Below are 24,525 nucleotides of genomic sequence, written 5' to 3' on the forward strand. Positions count from 1 at the left end.
AGCTCTCTCTCAGACACACACACACACACACACACAAAAACACGCACACACTCTTTCAAACACATCTCCAGAAAAGTCCAGATTTAAGACCTGTCGCTGCCGTGAAGCATAGTGAAAAGGAGTATCCTGTGGGGCCCTTGGGGGCCAGAAAGGTACTATGTAGCTCTGTATGTGTGCTCGTGCTTGCATGTGTGCGTGTGAGTTTGTGAATGTGTGTGTGTGTAGCAGAAAAAGAGTGACCCGAGAGGCCCAGCTAGTTACAGCCTCTCTGCTGGAGACCACCACTTCCACAAAACAAGCATTGTTGGTACAGAGCTCCAGACACCAGAGACACACACTGGAAACAACTCCTAACCACACACACACACACACTCACACACACACATGTACCAAAAAATACACACACCAGGGACAAAACCGGGCTGGGTTCAAACCCTCAACCCCAGAATAGATCGTATTCTGTTTGTTGAGAATAAAATCATATCTTACAGCAACACCTACAAATCCACACACACATACACGCACACACACATACACACACTTACAAATGTGGATTACTGTCGCTAACAATAGCCCTTGGGTGGTTGGTCAGACTATTATTAAAGGTGTTTCTATGCTAATTATGTGTGACTGCGAGCATGTCAGATGTAGTTACTGGAAATAATGTGGTGAGCTGGAAACTGTGAGGTGGAATTACTTCAAAATAAAAAAACAGTTTATTGAGTTTCAACAGAGGCTTTGTCTGACCAGAGCTGAACAAATGAGCACGGCTGCAACTTCAAATCACAGTGCCAAAACCAACGGATAAGTATATTACTCCAAAACTACATAAGGAAGACATCATCATCATCATCCCCATCATCATCATCATCATCAGAGGGAAGGAGGGGTCAGCATCATGACCTCCACTTTGGCTGTGCGCTCTGCAGAGACCTCGTTGGCTGACAGGAGTATACGTCAGCACCTCTCACCGCTCCAGTATAACCCCCTCATGCCTCGTGCGGTCACGCAGACGCAAGTGTAAAAGTAGGAGCTCAAACTGTTGCCCGGACTAACCCACGTTCAGCATCCACGTCCCACACAGTCTGACACAGAGGAGTGAGACGGAGCGGAACGAGGAGCGAGGAGAGGGGGGAACTTTTACGCACAGCCTGGAAAGTCTGGATTGTTTTGGCGCGTATTTAGAAGTCCACTTTGGATAGTTTTTGACACGATTTTCTGCTCTTTTCTCAGTTGGATTTTAGATGGCAGCTCTAATTTTAATTTCCTCGCACCTGTTCCTTCTAATATTAAACTGTTTCCTGGGTGCTGCATCCATCAGGACCACGAAAGGAGGCACTGGGAGCGCACAGGATAGTGGTTTTCTCCACTCCTCGTCGTCGGACCTGTTTTCTGATGGTCTGGATCAGGACATGGTTTCCCAGCACATGTTCAAACTGTATGAGAAATGCAACAGGGAAAACCGTCTCAGAGAGGGGAACACTGTCAGGAGTTTCAGAGCCAGTCAAGGTGTGTGACTACGTCGATTTACCTGCCTATTACGCAATCAAAGGGTATCGCCTCCTGCATGAGTGCTCATTTGCAACAGCTGAGAATTTATCCAGGAGTAAAAAAACAAGCAAAGTAGAATTATATGTCGTTAGTGCAGCAGTAATCCGACGCAAATAAAGCAGAGCGTAAATGTCAGAGTTCCCCTGATCCTTTCCATGAATGGTTATTAAAAGTGCACGCGCTCAGATGGTGCATGGCTCGAGCAGACGCTCTAAATAGGTACTATTGTTTTGAAACAGTCTGAGAATGCATTTAAGTGATTTTTGGACGCTGGTGGGCTCACTGTGTTTTGTGGCAGCAGCTGTGCCCCGGCTGACCAATTACCGCAGACAACGCGCAATGTGCGCAATAACACACACGATCCCCTGCCAGCCATGCCCCAGCGTGAAAATCCTCCAGTAAAACTTCAGCAGCGGTTAAACGCACTGCAAAGGGTCATTGTCCTGGCTCCTGTGTTCCTGTTGTGGCTACAGGACATGCGTGGCTCCACGTCCTGGAGTCAAGGGGGCTTAACGCACAGTCGCTCCTCTCTGTCTGATGCTGTTTTTAAAAACACAACTCAGACATTTTATCCCACATAGTTCTCAGATGGCATAGCATAACACGTGTGTATTTTTACTGCAGAGGCTGCATGTAATCCAAGGAGAGATGTAAGGGAGTTTTAACAACAATGTAAGATCTGTTAAAACAGTTGATTATGTCTTGGTGTCTGGGTAGACAGTGCTGGCTGTATTAGGCTTAAGGGGGAAGCTTTAAAAGAGACTGAGGTAAGCATTTCCATATGCAGGCTGAATCCGAGGTAATGTATATCTCTTGAGTCAGTCCATGCTTCCGCTGAACTCTTACACAATGAACAATAACTCTGCTGTTGAAGTTAATGTTCATCATGAATATGTAGCTCTCTATTCAACTCCCTCTGCCCCTGCCAGCCTGTTCTTCAGGGTCTGGTTCCTCTTAAGGGCACCTTCTCCCAGACATGTAGCTGTGAACAGCAGCTCAGCTCAGGCATGTTACACAGAACAAGGAAAGGTTTTCAAAAGTGTCACTTTGTGAGATTTTAACTGCAGCAGGAGGGATTTCGGTGCAATGTGTGCACTTTTCTCCTCAACGTTTCCTCTCCTTCTTTGACTTGATTACTCAAATTTTCCCCTTCTATGAAGCATTCTTTCTACCATAATTACTTCAAATAGTGAGAGTAAAAAGCTGAAAATGTCACTTTAAATCAGGTTGACTTTCTGCTTAGTTTGGCAAATAATGTTATCTAATTGTGCCAAACATCTCAGCCCATCGGCATGGACCTGTCGAAAAAGCTGAGGATCAATGGAACATATAAAATAAATTCTGGCTTTAGTTTATTTTCAGAACAAGTACAGAGAGATGAAGCCATGAGATACAAAATTGATCAGTTTTTTAAAATGTGTGTTCTCATTTTTGATCAAGGATCAGTTGTAAATCCTCAGAATAAATGCTGGTGTCTCCAACATTGGAGTTTCATTGTCAGGTATCTCACCTCACTTACTAACTGATTGATTTTTTTGTTTGGATTTCAGACTCTTCTGACCACAGAACAGTGTACCAAATGAACCTCACAACCCTCCAGGACTCGGAGGTCATCCTCTCCGCTACATTCCACTTCCTGCTTGATCGTCGCCCTCGTCACAAACCCTGGCTCTGTAAACGTTTCAAAAGTCCATCCTGTCGCTCCTCAGCCGTCCACCCTGCTCCGTCCATCAGCCTGCTCCTTCGCTCTGTCTCCTCGGGGTCAGAGGTCAGATCTGGGTCAATGGGGTCACTTCTAGGCAACATGACCTTCCACCCCCACAGGAGAGGGGTGTGGCAGATGAAAGATGTGACCCAGGTCATAAAGGAGGCACGGGACAAGGGTCATCTCCTAGTGTCAGTGGAGCTGGACTTAGGGCAGCAGTACCACATGAAATCAGAGGAGGCGCTGTCTGCAGGAGGTCTGCCCTACCTGCTGCTCTATGCGAATGATCAAGCTTTGGCGGAACCCAACAGCGTGGCCTCAAGCCTTCAGAGGTACGACCCGTTCAAGGAGGAAGGAGAGTCCTCACATTCCTCTCAGTCCTCTCAGCTCCTGCAGAGACCAAACTCGTCACCAGAGCCGAAAGGACGCGTGAGAAGGGAAGCACCTCTGCTCTCTGACACCATCCAGAACAATGAGCTGCCAGAGGTCGACTACAGGCCTGAGGGATACAGGAAGGATGAACTTTGGGAGAGCACTTGGTACCTGGCACTCAAACCCAAGCATAACGTAGGAAAGAAGAGAAAGAACCAAGAGGAAGAAGGCCTGGAGAAAGGTAGAGGAGCACAGGACAAAAAGGAAGAAGTTCACAAAGGTGTAGAAAGAACATCACAGGAGATTAAGCCAGATGACTCAAATGTGAAAAAAATCAAAGACAGTCAAACACAGACTGTCAGCAGTGGACGAAAGCATGAGCAGAAAAATGAGGGAAAGAGTGTAAAGAAGCACAAGGGGGGCTCTAACTCTCAGTCACCCATTCTGAGCTTTGATGAACAAACGATGAGAAAGGCGAGGAGGAGGCAGTGGGGAGACACCCAGCAGAGAGGCTGCTCCAGGAGGAACCTCAGGGTGGATTTTGCAGACATTGGATGGAGTGAGTGGGTCATAGCACCCAAGGCTTTTGACGCCTACTACTGCGCTGGAACGTGTGGCTTTCCCATGCCCAAGGTACGAGCACAAAGACAATTCTGACTCCCATAATCAAGCATTGCAGATACTGTGTGCCACTTTGAAACAGAAAGTACAGAAATGTCCTTTTAAGAGTTTTTTTGTGCTTTTTTTGCATTTGTTGAATAGGACATGTGTAGAGAAACTGGTAGTATGGGGGGAGAGGGTGGGGTATGAAATGCATCAAATATTGTTGGGAACAGGTGTCCAACCTGTGACCAGTAGAACATTGACTGCAGCCTCTGCCAACTAGGCCTATATTTTTTCATCGGAAGCCATAGACTGTATAAAAAGATGGATGGCATGAAAGCTCCCTAAAAGTGGAGCCAAAAAAAATTTGAGGGTCCTTCCTCTGACTGGTAGCAGTAAAGGCCATTAAGCCTGCCACCTCCATGTTAACAGATGGGACATGGTCAAACTTTAAAATCAAAATGCATGGCAAATACATTTTTCTTAAACATGGTTTCTGCAATTATACTTAGTTATTTTCATGCAGATTAATGGCAAAATGTTGATTTTTTTTCTGTTTCTTTTTTAGTTTGAATTAGTTATTTGAAGCTATAATAAGGAGTAACATGCCATGATTCACAGCTTTGTCACAAATTAAGCTTTGTGCTCACTGTGTTGGCGGAGTAGAGGAGGTACGGAGAGCAAGAACAAACGCTAACAAGTCATTGAACTTTCTGTAACTGTGGGTGTCTGCTTCTTTGTGGTTTATCTGGTAAGGTAAATATGTGTTTTGGTAAGGAGAGGGGGCGTGGCCTCAATACAGTGACTCCACCAGCCGATCCCAGCAGCGCAGACTTTAGATCCAAAAAACATAACCAGTGTAATGTGTCATCACTTTTCACAGTGGATATTTTGGCTTTACTTTAGGACAGTGGGAGGAGGTATAGACGCATTGTCCAGCTTTTATAGTCAGGTGTAGAAAAACACTGGTAGCTGACATTTTGCCAGCTGATTCAATGATGAGCGGAAAAGCTATGTCAAATATGAGTGTGTTGATCTTTTCCTTTAATTAATTTTCACCTTTCTTCTCCACTCATCCCCCAAGGTGGCGAGGCCGTCCAACCATGCCACCATCCAGAGCATAGTCCGAGCCGTTGGGATCATCCCTGGTGTCCCTGAGCCCTGCTGTGTCCCAGATAAGATGAGTCCTCTAGCTGTGCTCTACCAGGATGAATCAAGGAACCCAGTGCTTAAGATCTACCCCAACATGTCTGTCCAGTCCTGCTCCTGCAGATAGGAAGTAGGGGGGGGGGCGATGGAGGTAGAGGAGAAATCAGGGTGGATGTGCAGAAAAACAGAAAACTAATGGGGACTGAACCATACCTCTGTTTGTCAAGTGGTTTCCTGACACTGAGAAACAAACTCACTCTGGCCGTCAGTATTCCTGGAGGAACTTGGGCTGTAGAGAAATCACTTCCATCTCTTCTGTCCCGCGGCAGCAGACATGAAGAGACACATTGTCTGGCATCTGCTTTAGCAAGAGGAACAGAGTCACACGTGTAAAGTCAGGGCTCCACATGTCCCAGAAGCCCGGTTGTTTTGATTCTGTGTTTGAGATTAAAATGAGGATTTCATGGACAGGAGCGTTTTTTAAGAGATGTTTTCCTTTATCTCAGAAAGGAGTTGTTGTTCAAGCTGCTCACAGTGAGTTTGAGTTCATGTTTTCTTTGGACACAAAGGCTCCGAATAAAAGACTTTATCATTGTGTCATCAGGCAGCTGAAAGAGTCACACACAGATGACAGAGATTATGAAACATTATTCCACATTCTTTGTACAGATGTTCACACTTTGATGAAATCATACGCCACATTGTACAAACATGCAACGCTCATTTGTCTGCAGGAAAAAATAAGGTTATTGTACTTCTGTCTTTTTTAATGTTATAGAGGAAATATCACATGAATTACAGAGAGCATCTGGAATTCATCTACACCAACAAACCAACTCATTACACTTCAAGAATGTTTTATTAAAAGCAGAAATATTTTTCTATTTTGAATGTGAAGCTTGGTTAAATAATGTGTCATGGTTACTAGTTATGTATTACTTTATTTAGAAGAGATGTGGTTTTGTACATGTGTATTGTTTAAATTATGAAAGGTAGCCTTCTCTATGTCAGAATAAAATGTAATTTAATCCCATGCTTCTTGTTTCATACAGATTGTGTGATTCTTGGTCATTCCTGGGTTTAAGGTTTGATGCTTTGGTCAAAACAAAGCTGAAAGGGCATCACTGTTTGAAACCAGCTCAGTACAAAAGCAGGAAGGTTCCACTCAGAGATATCTAACATTCCCTCAAAGCCTCTTGAACCCATTATTACCCCACACCAAAGGCTCAGGCGTCTGTTGTCCGGCAAATAATGTGACTGATGCAGATGCCTCGGGTTAATGGTTGATGGAGGAAGCAGGCACGCACCCATTAGGACGTCAGCCACTTGAACTTCAAAACACGCTGCACTTCCCCCTTTCTTAGCACAACTTCAGGAAGTTCTCCTCAAAGAGATGGTCACAGACAGATGATCTCAGCCACTTTGACTCTACTCCTGTCACTTTTATTCACAGCAGAAGGAGAGTGACCCATGTGGTGTTTAAACAGTGGGTCAAACTGACAGAGAAATGACAGAGGGACCCTCACAATTATTAACCCGTCACTCTGTGTTTGTTTTTGCCCCAAGCTTGGAAAAGTTGGCAAAGAGCTCCACATCTGTTTGCAACAACAAAATGCTCCGAAGCTCGCCAAGACTGGACTGGACAGTGTTTTTGTCCCAGAGTGAGGCATTTAGTGGCAACATGGGGGATAGGAACACAAGATCCAGTCTTTTTACAGCTTATTGCAGCTGAGAAGGGAGCTGAAAAATGTCACCTGCTATCATATATACCTGCATTTCTCAGTCAGTTACACAGAGATAGTGTTAAACCTCTGCATAAGATTACACAGAGGGTGTTTTAACAGAGAGCAGTGAACTAATGGGATTTAATGGGGGTTTTTTTCCACAGAATTTTCTTTTTTCCCCACAAAAACAGGAAAAAACATCCACCTTTACTGATTCAGAAATTACTTCTATTAGGAAAGAAGTTGCACAATTTGTGGTATTGGCACCTGGCATAGATTGGGTGCAGATTAAGAACATGTTGCATGTTGCAGTCATCTTGAAAAGAACTGAACCACCCCTCTGGTCAGTATTGTATTGCATCATACAAACAGAGACTATAGGTGCAAGTGTCCACTATTCTTGGAGGTCATGTTTGATTGAGTGTAACATTAAATCAAACAGGACTTAATGTGGCTTATTTGTTTCTGACCTGTAGAAGAAAACAAAGTAAACAGATCTCTAAAAATGAGAAAATGACAACGTATTTTGAACCTTTGAGATCTGGGTGTAATCAGGCTGAACTTTATTTAATGGAGGGAAATAAAGATTGTTATGTATGTTATATTTGGATCATTTTAAGAGGTCTGTTTTAAATAATCTATGTCTGTTATTAGGGTCAAAAATTTGACATGAATCATCGTTGTAAGTAAAAAATATGCAAACTTTTGAGGAGGGTATATTAAAGCTCTTTAAACTGAGTAGAAAAAAATCTTATCATTTTTACAAAGACATAAAAAATATCTCTATGAATTAGATAATGGCATAGGTAGATAGTGCTACTGTTCAAGGTAAGGATATATAAATATGGTGTGTTTTTATCAAAGGGGATGAAATTGTTTTGCTTTTGTAAATTTCCCTGATTACTTTTCTAGATCTGTTTTTTTTAACATTGGCATAAACGTTTCTTTTTCTGTTAAATAGTGAAACACTAAAAGTTAAAGGCTTCAGAAAGAGGTCAATAAAAGCTGTAAATACTTTTAAAGGAACTATTATTATAAATGTATAATAAAAGTTAAAAGATGCTTTTTTTTTTACCATTTGTCATTCTGAGAGTATAATTAGGGGGATGTTGAGGAAAAGGAACAGCCTGGCCTGTGTGCTGTGACATGATGATGATAAGCAGTATCACAGCGCTGACAGATTAAAGATGGATGGCTGCGACAGACTAAAAACACATGACTTAGTTTTCTGTATTTAGAACAAGTCAAAATGTTCAGCTGCTAAAACCCTTTTCACAAACATACCTTTTATGTGGGCTCTGATCTCCACTGAAACTGTTCTGATGACTGTAATTTGGGTTATTATAATTCATGTTTGCATTAATAGATGGTTTACCTTCAAGTCGTCTGGCTCAGTCGTAATGATCACATCCAGGTTCACTTCTTTCCCTCATTTCCTGACTGATCCCTCGTTCAGTCCGCTCCATGGTCTGCTTTTACAAAGTGAACCCGCGTCAACCGCAATCACAGTCACAGGAGAGCTCCTACAAAGGTCGACTCCAGCCCAGAAAAACCACCACAGTCCAGGCTCATGTTCAGAGCCTGCTGCGCCTACAAGCCAAAACCAAAGGAGCCAAGAGGGAAACCAAGAACAATATTTGTTTTTCCACATGATGACTGTTCAATTAAAGGAGAGCAGTGTGGCCATTAATAGACAACAGAGGAGTTTCTGTGTCTGGGCTTAAATGGGTTTCTGCTCGTACACTCTGAGGACTAATAGTTCTGTTCATCAGGATGTAGCTTTAATAGAGTGACACTGTGCCTCTTAATCACCTATTTAATCACACTGACCGCTGGGTACTTTACTTTAAAGACCGTCTTTCTCCATTATAACTGGGAAAGGAAATACTTTTACAGGTTTCCAAACAACTTTTAACACTTGCAGTCACCAAAAACTGAATTTTATTTGGGAAACTAAAACAACCTCAACGTGAATGTGGTTAGAATGATTCATTTTCTATTTACCAGCTGTCTGTGTAAAGTGCTTTGAGATCACTTTGGCTATGGTTTTGTGCTTTCTTAATAAAAGTTGATAGAGTGTTTGAAAGAATAAAAGCTCAATGGGCCTGCACAATATGTGAAAAATCTGAGGCTGGCTGGTAGCTATTTTAGCTTCATCTGATTGCATCAAAGCAGTGAGAGGGTATTTTCGTTAAATCCAGGCCTCCATAGAAAAGGCTAAGTGTCCATAAGAAAGAAAGCATAACTTGTTGACATAACATTTAATTCATAAGTATTGATAAAATGAGGTCTTTGTGAATGCTTATATCATAGTGATACAATGAAGTGCAAGGCCCTAATAATGAACATGCTATAGTATTTTCTTTCTCTTGGATTGTGGGTATTTTGAGAACAAGTTTCAGTCATATTCATAAAAAAGTGAGTACTGAACTCCAATTATCTCAAGAAAAACAACCCTCATATTGTAATTTGTTTGATTATATTTCCAAATTCCTTAATGAGTCTCTAAAGCCTTAAGTTTAGGAGGAGAAACTCTGCTCCTCGAAGCGAGCGTGGGACGAGTTCACATCCCTGCTAACGTTACAGAGAGACTGAACTCAGTCGAGCTGTGACTTTCCCATGAACTTCAGGCCGTCTACCCGCCTCATTTACCTGAAACAGAGACGGCTATTTATGTCTGTCTGTCTGCAGAGTTCTATGAATGGGACGTAAGCGGCTCTAATATTAATGGAAAAGAGTAAAATCACAAAACCAAAGCAGTATGTGGACACATCCAGGTTTGTTGATGAATGATAAACATGGATCTTTAGAACTTGGTTTCCTTTCAAGTGATCGTTTGGAAAACTGCTTCTTATTGTTTAAAGTACATTTCTTTCATTTTGCATGATAAAATGTTGGATGAAGCACCTCTGATGACAAACAGACGTGGTATCAGTGCAGCATTTAGACAACTGTTCTTTCATTTTGTCAGGTATGACATAAGAATAAGATCAAGATCCTCCCATCTAGCTCATGCAAAATGATTTTTGTTTGAATAAAGACACAATCCTGGTATCTTTCAGGACAGACGTGTTGATATTCTCTCCATACAGAAGTAAAAAGGGAACTTTTATCTGAGTCAGCGTCTGTTGCATCAGACAGAAACTGCCACCTTCTTTGATTTGGAAGAAAAACACTCAACACATCTGTTTCATTTTCATATTTTAAGAGTTCAAAACCAAAGTGCAAACACACTCAATCCATGTCTCTTGTACAAATCAGAGCAGAGAAAAGCAGATAAATTAGAGGATTGACATTTATGACAATCATGAGCTGTCCTTGAGACCTCTCAGTCTTTTTTCCCCCCCTCCTGAGTTCCATAAGGCACAAAATAATCATCAAGCTAACATCCAGGCCTCCAGGACAGACAGCAAGCTGTAGTGAGATCAGTCAAACATGTACCCACATCGCCATCTAGTGGACAGGCTTTGAAGGTCACGTGTGTCCAGCTTCTTTTTCCTTTACAGCTAACTACATTCATTGTTAAAGCCTTGCTGCATATCTGGAGTCTAAATCTGTTAAATAGGAGCATCACGTGAGAAATAAATAGTTGTTTTTTGTTCTTCATTTGTCTTTAGTTATGAGAAGTCATGTGTCTGGACAGGTGGTGCCTCTCCCTGAAGTATTCATGGCAAATCGGGCAGGTGAGTTTCTCCTCCCTCCTCCTCCTCACCTGGGACTCCACGGCGAACTCCTTCTTGTGATGAGAGCGCATATGGAAGACGAGGTCAGAGGTCATGCGGAAGGAGAGGTTGCATTTGGCGCACCAGTTCTGCACAGAGACCCCGAATGAGGTGAAAGTCGGCGGCAGGACCGTGAGAGACGATGTGGTCTGCAACTGGACGCCGATGTTCCGGGACCAGTGCTCCGGTGCGTAATGGTAAGCGTTGTTTAAAGCGAGGGGAGATGGCACAGCCTGTAAGTCAGAGCTCAAGATGTTGGATGCCATCAGATTGTTGTATCCTACAACAGTCCTGGGGGGAAAGGCGTCAGACATGTCTTCTAGCCGGCTAGAGGGGGCTGTTGGAGCGCTGCTGACGCACGCCTGAGGCTTCACAGGAGAGGTTCTTTTACTCGGTTTACAAAAGGCGCTTTTCTGCCCACTCTGGCTGTTGGAGACGACCAGAGAAAATGCGCTGATGCCGCTTGAGCGCACACCAGAGCTCTCTCCTGTCCCCACATCCTCTCTGTCGTGCGTAAAAGTCCCTTTGGCATTCCCTACTTCAGCATCCTTACATCCCAAATGATCCGGTTTCATCTTATCAGCTTTCCCCGCAGAGGAGGACGCATCTCCTGCGGCCTGCTCGTAAACTTTACTCAGCTGTGTGATATTATCATCATTGGAAATATTCGTTTTCTCCAACAGAACCGCTTTCCGCTCCTTGGGATAAATAATATCCTCATATTTCCTTCTCTTTGGGGATATCTCAGCATCCTCATGGCTGCTGCCAGATTTCCTGTGTTCCATTTCTCTGGCGATGTTGTGGAAATCTGTCACTCGGCGTTGCCTCTTTATTTCCACGTGCTTGTGCTCGTAAACCTCGCGGCTATAGGTGTCATTCTTGACTTGAGTACACAGAAATCGACAGTGAGCCAGGAAGGGATACTCGTTCTTGAAGACCTGGTGACATCTTCCACATTTGAAGTCTGAAAGAAACAAAAGTCACAGAATGTGAGTACAGATACATCCATTGATGAATTACAAACCTAGATTTAAGAGTGTTTGAGTGTGTGTACTTGGACATACAAATATATTCTGCAATGACATTCACAATCTGATGGTTTATCCCTATCTTTTAATTGAAGAGATGCTTAAGATGCTGTAGAGTGGCAGATCTCTGACTCACCTTCACTCAAGCTTTTGGTCATTTCCGTGAATCCCAGCAGATGTGACAGCTCCTGATCATACCACACCAGCAGCTCTTCCTCCTGCCTGATGTCCCGGGTGGCCCTCACATAAAGCTGGCCCGCTTTCAGGAAGGCCTCTGTGTTCTGCTCTTCTCTGTTACGCGCAGCCTGCACGAGCCGCAGCCAGGACAGCACCAGTGCGGAATTACGCATGGCCTCGGGGTCCACCTGTTGAGAAGAATCATTGATATATTGTTTATAATGATCACATTTAAATGTATGTTATTTATACAAACTTGGGATACTTGAAAAACAATCAAACGTTTCTTATTTTAAATCTAGCAGTGTTTTGCAGGTTGTTTGACCAATTCAAATCCAAATCAATTTGATGTGTGCAACATTAAAATTAAAATATATGGCAGATGGAAAGAGTACACATAGGAATAAGAAAATAAAGAATAATGTGCATCATATATGTAAATTAAAAAACACATTTAGTCTCTTAAATATATCTCTATCCTCTGTCTTAAGTCTATATGTGCCCAAAATGAGGTGTATTGTACTAGTAAAGATGCTCAGAGATGCATCTGTTTTCTACGATGCAAGTTAGCTCATCAAAAACCTGTGCCACTCACCCTGAACACGTAGGACTTAGATCTCTTGTCGCAGGATTTCTGCGCTATGAAGGCTATAGTGTCGTAGAAAGTGTTCTGGAGCACACAGGGACCAAAGCACGTGCCTGCAGGGATGCTGCGCGTAACGACCACACTGGTGTACAGATCCGCTGGAGGCTGCAGGAATTTACTGTCACTGGTCCAGATGGACCGAGGCAGGAAAGAGTGGTCCATCATTAAACTGCAAGAAAACAAGATGATTGTTAGTTTAGAAGCAGATATGCAGTTCAGCTTTTGAATGGATGAATACAGTTATTCTAATATTTTAAGATGAAGGTAGAATCAAGAGGCCTCAGTTAAACCATAATTTCATAAACATTAATTAGAATCCGTTTGAACTAAATTAATTCTAAAACAAACAATGAGCAATAAAATAAATATGTGCTCTAGAGGTCTGCCGTTTGTGGATATGGATTCAGGTGCTCTGATCTCCCGTTGAATCTTCTTACATGCAATATTGACATAAATAACAAATACAGCAGAGGGTCTGAGTTAATGTTTTGAAACTGCTAAAATTACACGTTTTGACTCAGAAACAGGCGCAGCCGGTGCCGAGGCAAAACGATTTCTAACGTCCTTTGTCTCAGTTTTTCAGTCGGTTTCTCCTTTTGTCTCCCCATCTGCCGTGCAGCCAACTGCTTCCTCTGTGCGCAGGAGAAGTTCACTGTGTGCTTTTCCTGATGCATTATCAATACTAACACTAACAGATTACATGACATGTGATTTTTTTTTAAACTCTCTGGTCAAAACAAGTATTGGATATAGGGAGTTTTATCTTCACAGAATAATGACACCTGGCAGCGCAAAATCTCAACCAAGTGATGTGCTGATCTGAGGATGCCAGTCCGGGAAAAACATGTCAGTCAAATCAGGAATCCCATTTTGAAACACCAGAGTGTCAAAGCCGCATGAGGACTAACCTGCCGGACATTGGAGAAGATGTTGTTGCCGTGTGTCAGTGAGATGCAGCAGGTGCAGATGACCTCGGCAACGATGCTCTCTCTCTCTCTCGTTTCGTGGTGACGAGTTACTTATCCGGCTGGTTCTTCCTCCGTACTGTCGTCCCTGCGCTCTTCCACTCCCACTTATCCTCTTCACGGAGCGCACTGAAGCGTGGCGCATTGATGTAAACACGTGCGCGCTCACAGAAACACACACGCGCGTACACACTCCATGAATTTGGTCCACTGGCTGATTCTAACGTGCACTGGTTTACTGTCCTTTCTCTGAAGGAGAGAGATGTAGTGGCTGCCTGGAATAATGTGGCGAAATTATGAGGACTTAATTAAAATATGTTGTTTATCCCATTACATGGATCCAGACTATAATATGCAACTTGCATAACATTAGCAATATTTTTACCTTTAATACAGTTTGAGATGGTCTAGGTGTAATTTTGCTCTATCAAATGGGTAAAAATGCACTCATTGAGGCCCAAATTCTCTTTAACAGGGAGCTTAGTTCCCACCATATTCTGTACCAGACCTCACACATATTTACCAGGCAGTCAGCTTAAGACAGTAATGCGTGCATGACTTTATTTCACCATCATATTATGTGTTATGGTTTTAAAAGAAAGCCACTCCACTTATTGATCTTTACGCAACATAAAATCCGTCTGCATTCCCACGCTATGGGAATCAGAAATTGTCTTTCGTGACATTTCTGGAAACAAAAACTCCGTCCACACTCGAGATAACGAGTGATAGGTATTTCACTGGCTTATGTGGGCAATATGAAATTGCAAAATTGGCCACTTTTCCACAATGTGATGCAGGGTGGCCTGGGTTTGCCACCGGGTAAATGCATAATTCATAAAGTAAATGTTTCTGTCTAATGAGCATTTAATGAATTATTCTGCATCAAAGCTCTGGACTGGATAAATGTCCTGCTGCATGGTGATCGAGCCAACTTTGCGTAATGAGAAAGCTGGAGCACATTAAAGCTTTGCATCCAACTGTCTGGTCTAAGAACCATTACATTAGGGAGGGGAATATTTTATTTAGGGGTAAATCAACATTTATATCCAAGCTGCTTTGTACATTAAAATGTCAGCAACCTCTCATCAGAAGATTTGCATTCAGGGTTACAATGAGTCTGTTTTTGCAGAATGTCGATTTAAGGTGAAATAACCAGCTATATTTTTGGAGGTACTTAAATTTATCAAAATGATTTCTTGTTCTAATGATGTGTTTACAAAATATGGGACTCATTAACCAGGGAAGAGTACACTAATAAGTGCCTTACAAGCAAACATGTTTGGTTTTACACGCGTAAAATGACACGAACAAACAAAAGGAATGAGTCATATTTATTCAAACTGTGGAATTTTTCCCTAAATTCTGCAGAAGTCTGATGTTTTTGTGGGAAATTCCCCACAGACTGTGCAGATCTGCTCACTTCTTTATTACTCTGAGTAACACTGGAGTTTTGTATCTCTCCTCGGGTGTCGCTCCTCTCCTCCATCCTGCTCTGCTTCGGTGCAGTTTTTTTTTCTCCTCAGCAGAGAGAGAAGAGTTGGAGAACCCGGCTCCAACTGAACAACACTCCTGCCTGCTGAATGCACCCAACCTAACAAGAGGAAACACCGAAAACAACTCGTTTTCAGCGCACAGTCGACTCAGTAACAGCTTGTAGGGGATACAATGTGAAGATCTTCGCTTGTCACGGTGTTGGAGAAGTGAGCAGTAAACCGGGAAAGATGGCGAGGACTCAGACTCGCATGTTGCTCGCTTTGGCTCTGCTGGGAATTTTCTTCCTCGATGTGTCGGTGAAAGGAGAGCAGCAGCAGGAGGAGGAGGAGGAGGAGAGATCATGTCAGGGTGCCTTCGACCTCTATTTTGTCCTCGACAAGTGAGTGTCCGATATTATTTATGGCTTTGTTACTTTCCCCTCGCTGCGCATTGCCATGCAACCGCCCAGTTGTTTGGAAACGCGGTGCGCATCAGTCAGATTCAGGCTCCTCGTTTCTTTTGTTACAGTTCTGCTGAATACATGTAAAAAGTCAGTAAGTGTTTGAGCTTACCCCTTACTGAATCACTGTAGCACAGAAGCAGGCCTTAGATAAGATAGTGTGTTTTGTTTAATGGGATCTCTACACGGTTGTGTCATTTAAACTCATTTAACCTTCATTGTTCGTCTTTATGTGACTTTTGGGAAAGGTTTGCTGCTTTGTTTTTGAAGTAGGAAGACTATTTCAGACAATGGGGCTCTTGCTTTTCTTTTCTCTTCCTCCGGTTCAAAGTGGAGGAGCAAACAGACTGAGCTTTACTCACGGGATGTGGGCAGGGCGAGCAGGATGGATAGAGTTTCAGGCTGATGACGCCTGCGGACACAGCTGCAGCAGCTGCCCCACAGCACAGCGGTGCAGCACTGTGGCCTACACGGTCATCCTTTTAAAATACATGATTTTCTCCATCTTCAGTGAGATCATTGCATCCTGAACAGGCTATGTGACTGAAGGCAGGGTCTTACATTTCTGTTTTTCAACTGGAAGTTTGACCTCTTCACACTGAATGTGATGAGGTTTATGTTTTCAATGAACAGAACACAGTAAATACACGTGACATGCACATTAGTATCAATGTCTATGGCATGTGTAACAGTTTTAAATGCCAATCACTTGTTAAAAAAGTATGTGTTTAAGCTCTGTGGATCTATGATAATCCCTTTGTTGGCTATTAATATTATTTAGGTTACAAAGTTATGAAAGTGTCCTCTGGCTTTACACACTTTTTCTTCTCAGTCTTTACTTTAAAGTGTAATCTTCTTACTATTCAGAACAAGTCTGCAGAATACTTTAAAGTTATTATATCAGGGACAATGCATAGTGAATTGGTGGTTATGCAAACTAGAATTAGGGTGAGAAGGACTCCAACAAATGTTTTCCCACATACCTGGCTGCCATTAAACTGAACATTTCTATTAAAGGTGACTTTGGACAAACTTCTACAGGAGTATATGTTAGCATTTCTGTCCTCACTCAGCTCTGGGAGCTGTGCAGTTACTGCACAATGAGGCAAATGTCACATCTTTTAACATGGTTGCTGTCAGCACCACCGCTAATGGTCTACGTTTCTTTGTAATCAGCAACCCAGAGATGCTCTCACTAGCTCTGCTGTCATTGCCTGGATTACAGGACAGGGTGTTGCTACACTTTTCCCTTACCAGTGATAGTTGGGGTAGCTCCTCAGGTTGCTATTACATCTGTGCCTGCTAACTGTCAATAATTCCCAGCTCTCAAGCCCAGCCTGAGACAGAGGCACTTTTGCCACCATGTTTATCAAGATTGCTAAAACTATTGTTTTTGTCACAGTGTCAACAGGCATAGGGGAAATGTGCTGGATTCTTACAGCAGACGATTTAATATTATGTGCATGCTAAGGTTTCACTAGCTTCACTTTTGCTGATAATTAATTACAGTTGTTATTTGGTTTTGACCAATAAGAATCAAAAATGTAACACAGACATGTAGAAAAAAAAATTACACAGCTGAGTTATGTTCTTGATTCTGGTTGGTCATAACACAGCATGAGTTCACAGCAACGGTCTGTTATTTCTGAATAGCACACTGTTGCTATGAGGAACACACCGCTGCTAGGAGTTAGCACGGAGCCAACTTTAAACTGAATATATAAATCATTGATAAAATTTCAAAATTGAAATTTGAGAAGTATCTGTGTAATAATGTAAACCTGGCAGGTTCCAATCTGCAATAATAACCTGCTCACTATAAATCCTTTAACTGTTAAAAGTATGACCCATAAACTACACTAATATAAAGGTGGTATCAATGCATCTTCAGGAATTTCACTCTTTCCCCTGGTCCTACTAACAACTCTTCTGTTTCCTTCACTTCTTCTTGGTAATGTCTGCCCTCATCAGATAGACGTAAGCACAGAAATTCAGTAAATGAGGCATGAAAGATTGAAGATGATACACTCAAGTCCAATCAAAGCACCAGAGCGCCTTGAAAAACATCTCCCAGATAAACAAGATTCCCACAGCCCAGTTTCTTTGTATTTATTATTCTGTATGCATTTTTAAAAACACTTTTATGACCTGAAACTCAACAGATGACTAACTGTAACCAAGAAGAATGCACTTAAAGTCACCTCAGAGCCCTAACAAAAATACCTAACTCTCAAAGCAGTGACATTTTCAGACAGCATGCTTAGAGAGGATGTTTTTGCCACCCTTTTTTGGAGCTGACTGTTCCAGTAATTACTCATATGTGATCTCACCGCAGCCTCAGAGCTGCTGAGCTGTTTTTCATTGCAGCTCAGACGTTATAATTGACATTTTTGTCGTATGTTAGGCTGCAGTTGCAAGGTGAAGTTCAAGCATGTGGACGCAGAACAATCAGACATGTCAAAACAGGCTAAGTGAGCAGAGAGAGAGGGAGAGAGGGAGAGAGGGAGAAAAAAAAACATTAGGTTGAATTTCTTGCCCTATTTTGCAGGAGATAACAGGTTTTAATGCCAGAGGATTTAACTGTGATTTTAAGGTGAATGACAGACTTTGCAGCATGTTGTCATTTTGAGGGGGAGGCATAAAACACTGTGGTACCTATGTGTAACATTTTGGGGAGGTAATGGTATACGAAAGCTTCTCGTATGACCTCAGTTCCTCTTTTTTCCACCACCCACGAGCTGTGATGTGGACATGTTGAGTGACATTTCGCTCTGATTTCCACAAATTTTATGATCTTTCGGATGTCCACGACAGCATCTGTCAGCCGCTCTTTAGTCTTTACCCTTTGATTCAAAAAGTTTAGGAGGAGCCCGGGGAGCGTGGCGTGTCACACATGGCCGGGCCTGCGGTACGACTGTGTTTGTTTGACTGTCTGGACCTGCATGTATCAGCAAGCCTTCAGGAAGCGTCTGCTCTTTTTCCCCCTGAGATGGCATCGTTTCTTTGGCTGTTTTCAGATCTGAAATGCCAAGTGAGCGAGCGTCAGAGCTGTTCTAACCTCCTCAATATTTGTCTTACTCTCATCTCTGGCTGCACTGTCCAGAAGGTTAGGCGGCATGCTGAGTGGAGAATGTGAGCGTGAGCTTCACTGGACATTAGAATAACTTAAACACCACCAGCTCCCCACATTCCTTCACTCCACGTCTGACCCCCACCAAATACCAGGCTGCATATTTCCCCTCTATCTGATGTCCCGCAAATAGAATAAAAGGATCTGTGTTTTGTTGTGTTGTTTGCTTCAAATACTTGCAGTCAATATGAAACCTCTTTTAGATAGAGAACGATTAACTGTTGTTGCATTGTGGCCGTTCATTTACAGTGAAACTGCGTTTTGGGTGACCGAAAACGCTAACTTATGAAAACAGGTTCCACAGTAGAATACTTTGAAAACACGACCCTTTCTATCGCCATGTAAACATGCCATTAATGGATCCTCTGACAACACAGGCCCATTTGCACGTGCTTTTTGTTCATTCCCAGTCAGATAGCCAAGCAGAAGAAGGAGGATAATAACAACAATGGCGGACTACCAAGCGACTACCACTGAGTTTACTAACGCTTCTCCAGACAGTTAACAGTTCTCGAGCGTGCATTCGCCACAGTCTTCTTGTTTGTTTGTACTCTGTTGATGAAGGGCTTTATGTGCAGGTGTGAGGGGTCATGCATATGATGCAATGCCATGTGGACATGAATATTTTTTAAAACACAAAGTATAGACTTTTTGTTTGTAATGGGGTTGATCTTGTGTAAACCATAGACTGTATAATGGACGTAGTATCCATGACGTCACTCATCAGTTCCTGAGCGCTGTTTTGAAGCCAATCGTCGGCGGCAGCCATATTGGAGATGCAGAGTTCAACTAGGCAGAGTGTGACGTAAACAGGTGGGGTTTGAGCCTCCTAGCCAACAGCTATGTGTTCCCGTCCGGGAGTCAAGTCAGTCATGTCCTTATTTGGGCAAAAACTCATAATCTTAATATCTTCTGAACTGTTACATTAGAAAAAAAATCCCCCTCGTACAGTGTGTGCCGATAGAGAGATTAGCTACGTAGAGCCAAGTCGTTTTTTGAACCAGGCTGTAAACATGTTTATTTCTGCTGCAAAGGTCTTCTTTGAATTGGTGTGTATGTGGTTTCCGGGGCAGCCAGCCTCAAGCGGATTCTCGATGAATTGTAGTTTATAACACTTCCGCATGGGCTTCATATTTTCAGACTGAAAGTTGCCGCTTGGTGTAAACAAGGCCTGAGTGTGTGTGAAGCTGGAGCAGCTTATGTACACCTCCATCCTGTCCCTCAGGAGCATTGTGTAAAATAACACACAGGGACATCAACATTACGTTATTGTGGGATTCAATGTATAGGTATGGAACTGCAACAGAATCTTAGTGTTAAAAGGGCTCATCATACACTTATTGTACATTCACAGTAAGCTGCCACATGAGCTATTTTAATCACTCTGACTAGTTAGCGGTTCACAGACGCTTTGTGTCCTGCAGACTGGATTGGAAACGAGCTTGTGTTGTGTGTTAGAGCACAATACAGATCTGGGGATTTAGATAAGATGACACTGATGAACCCGTTCCCAGAGGAGAGTCTTCCAGGACGAGGGCTTTTGTCATGCCCTTAATTTTAGAGAAAGAGGATAAGTGGAGCAGGTAGACACTGGTTAAACAAGGGTACAAAAGGTGGGTCATTAATCTGCCCAGCCCAGACTTTCACTGTTTATGGCCCTGTTACACACACACGCAAACACACACAATCATACACACACAGCCCTGTCCTTCGCTGGACAGAGCTTGCCGTAGAAGCTGTTTGATGTTGCATCCTTAACAAGACCCTCACACTCACATTTACCCCCTGCTGAGTGTTACTACTTTGTCCTGCTGTTGTTCATGTCCCAGCCTTTTCACTCTGCGGACCCCCAACCTGTTGTTCGACTGGCTGCGCTCACTGAGACCATCTGTTCCGCCTCACGAGTCCAACACACACATGCACGCTCATATAAACACAAGCACACTCGGCGACACACAGGCCAGCTGCCTGCTACACGGTGCCTGCTAGAGGCAGACTGCTACATCTGTCCCTGTCTAACCTCCACCCCTCTGGCCCAGCAGCAATTAGCCCCCATTAGCAGCCCCCTGGGACTGGGCTTCATTAAGGAGACTGCCATGGCTGCAGCAGCATGTAAGCAGGCTAACCAGCAGCTCTTATACCACTGACAGGTTACTGTCCAGAGTAATGGCATCTGATGGATGGCTGGAGGAATGTCCTCGGATGTGGACAAAATAAATTGTCACTGCTGGTTCTGAAACGTGGCCATTAAATCCGGTTAGTCACAAGAACCTACAACACTTTATTACATCTGAATCACCGGGTGAGAGGAGTGGTGTTTTATTCTGAAATCTATGATTTTGAGGTTGCTCTGCTGTTTAGGAAGGACTGAATCATGTTAGCCGAGGTTAAGTTGTGCTTTTACTAACGTCAGTGTAAACAAGAGTCAATGCTAGCATCTTAACGAGCACCAGAGAAAGCAAAAGCACAAAAATTATACACTTAAGGATGAGCACAGATGCATGTGTATGAAAATACTCTTAAAATTAGACATACTGATTCAACTTCTCAGCTGAAACATCAAGTGAAAACTGAGCATGACTTTATAATTGGCCGACTACTAAGCATAAGCAGCTTTCACACTGCAATTCTGCAGCAGTGTCTCCATGACGCTGAACTATCACTACGTCTTTACATTCTGGCATTGTGGAAGCAAGAGGCCCGGTGTACAAACACACAGCAGTAGCTCCAGATACACACACATACATACACAATGCTATCTCCCTGCAGGCTCAGCCATTACACATCCCCAAATTACGCCTCTGGTACTACCTTTGAAATAGGAACAGAGGTGGAACAACTTCACCCCACCATCCCGCCTCTGTGCATTACACACTGCAGATGAGACGTAATAGGGGTGTGAGTATCTTGACTTGAAATGTCAGGATGTAAGAGCCTATAGATGATAATAACATAAAATTAGAATACTGTATTCTAAAAATTAATGAACTTAGACTTTTCTTTAGAAATCAGTTGGATGGTGAATGTCTTGTTGCTCTGAATCGACTCCAAAGACGTCCTCAATGTTCACAGCTTCACTTTCCATCCATATCTTCCCTGTCTACCACTAAGTCTCTAGATGCCTCTTCTGTACATTGCAGATTCCCTTTGTTATATATTTATATTTTTTTACATCTTGCTTGGCTCTGATGTTGTTGTCATGCTATTTTTGAAGTGTGTGATTTGCAATGTTGGATACTGGGATGAATCATCTTTTCTGTGTGTTACTGTCCCATCCATTTGGGGTGGCACACAATGACACAAACTAAGATTAATCTGTAATTATGGTAACAGACACAAAAATGTGAAAAGTGCCCTGAAAACTCTACTTAAGTACAGTAAGAAAGTATTAGTTTACTAAGTTCATGGTAACCCAAGCTGGGCAGATCATCACAGAACACACAAGTACAGGTAAAGGTGATCGGTTGGCTTTAGAGGTCATGAGTCATATATTACTATAACATATGTCAGAGTTTTTCCACTAAATTATACGTGAAACATTTTGTAAAATATGAAAGATTTTATTGAAAAAAACATCTGACAGGCCTGAAATCTTAAAACCACAACGTCGACCTCGTGTTGGAAGTAGATCCAAAGTTAGGAGACTCAAAAGAGAACCTTAATCCGTAGAGGACCCTCATCTTCTAAAGAATTTTCATGTTCATTTATCACCATGTTGTTGAGCAATGTTCATATGGACCAAAATGTGGCACTAACCGGTACTTGATCTTTAGAGAAACACAACGGAGGGTGTAAACTGCAATAGCTTCACACATTTGGATTTGATTTTAACCTGTGTGGAAAACAATCTTTATTATGCATGAATAACCCCTGAGACTGTTGGCTATTTTCATTTGAAATCTTGTGTTCAATAAAAATAATGGTATTGGCTGCAGCAGAGGATAATCATTCATCTGTTGAAACATCACATTCTATCCTTACAAGGTTGTGTTTGTTTTGTTTTTCAGATCTGGAAGTGTGAAGCATCACTGGATAGAGATTTACTCCTTTGTGCAGCAGCTGGCGGAGAAGTTTATCAGGTAAAAAAGCATGATTAATCCTTCAAGAATGTGACTGTTTTTTTCTTTCTGTTTGTTGTTAACGTGAAACAAATGTGTGTTTGCAGCCCCATGCTGCGAATGTCCTTCATTGTCTTCTCCACACGAGGGACGATCATCATGAAACTGACTGAAAACAGGTGAGACCCACAGCTGAGAAACACCTGAGCGGTCACTCCCCCCTCTGTCTGGACCCTCTTCTCTAACACTTAACACTTCCTCTCTGGTTGTGTTATTCTTTAGTTTTACAAACTCCTGGAAACAAGGATTTTCTGACCAGACTTTCTTGCTGCTTCAAATTGAATTGATCACAAATGATATCCAGCTTTAACTAATCAAATAATACAAAACAGTCCATTCAGTCTCCTTGGGACACATTTTACTGTAAAAGGATTGGCTTGAATACAACTTCAGCCACACAATTACTCTCCAACTCAAACCCCTCTCTACCTCCTTCTTTCTATCTACTGTTCTGGGAATATTTCTCAATGTGTTTCCAGAAAAGCAGCGGCTCTTTTTCCTGTGTATTTGATCAGCTTCTGTGTCTGTTTATCCTGCAGAGAGGCCATTGATGGAGGCTTAAGGGCTCTGAGTCGAGTGATCCCTGGAGGAGACACGTTTATGAACTTAGGGCTGGAGATGGTAAGACAGACACTGAAGACCTAACTCATGTGTAAATCCATCGTAAATCACTCAAGCTCAGTATTCAGCGCCAGATTTTACTCCAATATTTACTCAGGATAAAACAGCCAGAACAATGGCAAGAGGAAGCGTACAAGGAGTGCCTCAGATCATGTGATTTGGCCATTCTTGAAACTGCAGAGCTTTCTGAGCAAACGTAATGAGGCACTGTGAAATTAAGTCACTCTGCCATGTGGTTTCATTTTCCTTTTTCAATCAGAAACATGTTTTGGTGGTTAAAATTTTACAACATTTCAGATGAGTTCCAAGTTCAAAATTGTAAACAAGACCAAAAGAAAGATGCTAACACTAACTAAGCCTCATAAAAAGAAGACTGTGACCTGGCTTGGCAGTAATCTGAACATATTTTAACCCAGTGCCGTCTGTAAACGTAAACATTTTGTCTTCTAACTGAATTGATGAGACATTTCTCTAATGTCTTGTTTGTGTTCGCAGGCTAACGCACAGATACATCAAGAGAAGCATGGTGAGATACTCTGTCAAGTAGTTAATCACATAAACCAACATGTAGTCAATTATTAGAGAGGAGTAAAGGTTTTGTGTTCTGCAGGGACAGCCAGTGTTATCATCGCTCTGACCGATGGAGAGCTGAACGAGTGGCAGTTTGACACCGCTCAGAGAGAGGTAAGATGTTTCATCAATCAGATTTAATGCTTGCAAACAATGACAAAAAGATGGGTCTAGTTAACTTTAAATTTCTTTGTGGTTTTTTAAATAAAATGAGGTTTTGACTGGCTCCTGGTGTTCAGAATCATTGAGCGACCCGGATAACTGGTGACTTTCAGCCAACGGAGTCTGTGGATGTTGTTTTAAAACGCTGTTGGAAACAGGAACAAACTACTTTGCTGTCCTCATAAATGCCTCTTTGTTTACTCTTTCATGACAACATCAGAATATACTACTCTCTTTTTGAACACTGCTTGTTGTTGCGGTAAACAAGAACAGAGCAAATTGCTCTTCCCTTGAATCCCAGTCTAATAAACGATCTGAATAAACTCTTCATCTCAGAGTCTTATAC

The 24,525-nt window shown here is 42.5% G+C and overlaps 3 protein-coding genes across 3 annotated transcripts in view; 2 read left to right on the forward strand and 1 right to left on the reverse strand.

Moving 5' to 3' along the window:
- Positions 1–998: 998 nt before the first annotated feature.
- gdf10a (growth differentiation factor 10a) lies at positions 999–6,413 on the forward strand. Its single transcript, XM_034682006.1, has 3 exons — positions 999–1,509; positions 3,102–4,261; positions 5,316–6,413. Exons 1-3 carry the CDS (start codon positions 1,245–1,247, stop codon positions 5,505–5,507), a joined length of 1,617 nt encoding a protein of 538 aa, XP_034537897.1. The 5' UTR covers positions 999–1,244; the 3' UTR covers positions 5,508–6,413.
- A 3,879-nt stretch (positions 6,414–10,292) lies between these two features.
- prdm8 (PR domain containing 8) lies at positions 10,293–13,723 on the reverse strand. Its single transcript, XM_034681092.1, has 4 exons — positions 13,586–13,723; positions 12,627–12,846; positions 11,991–12,219; positions 10,293–11,790 (listed from the first exon to the last, which is right to left on the reverse strand). Exons 1-4 carry the CDS (start codon positions 13,594–13,596, stop codon positions 10,718–10,720), a joined length of 1,533 nt encoding a protein of 510 aa, XP_034536983.1. The 5' UTR covers positions 13,597–13,723; the 3' UTR covers positions 10,293–10,717.
- Positions 13,724–15,128: 1,405 nt separating this feature from the next.
- Positions 15,129–24,525, forward strand: part of antxr1d (ANTXR cell adhesion molecule 1d) — a 32,605-nt gene continuing 23,208 nt past the window's right edge. The window contains exons 1-6 of the mRNA XM_034681094.1: positions 15,129–15,518; positions 22,716–22,787; positions 22,874–22,945; positions 23,366–23,447; positions 23,943–23,973; positions 24,058–24,131. Of these exons, the coding sequence (XP_034536985.1) occupies positions 15,367–15,518; positions 22,716–22,787; positions 22,874–22,945; positions 23,366–23,447; positions 23,943–23,973; positions 24,058–24,131 (483 nt within the window). The 5' untranslated portion in view covers positions 15,129–15,366. The remainder of the gene's footprint in view (positions 15,519–22,715; positions 22,788–22,873; positions 22,946–23,365; positions 23,448–23,942; positions 23,974–24,057; positions 24,132–24,525) is intronic.

Source organism: Notolabrus celidotus, chromosome 4 (genome assembly GCF_009762535.1).
Source record: "Notolabrus celidotus isolate fNotCel1 chromosome 4, fNotCel1.pri, whole genome shotgun sequence".
In the NCBI taxonomy this organism is placed as follows: domain Eukaryota; kingdom Metazoa; phylum Chordata; class Actinopteri; order Labriformes; family Labridae; genus Notolabrus; species Notolabrus celidotus.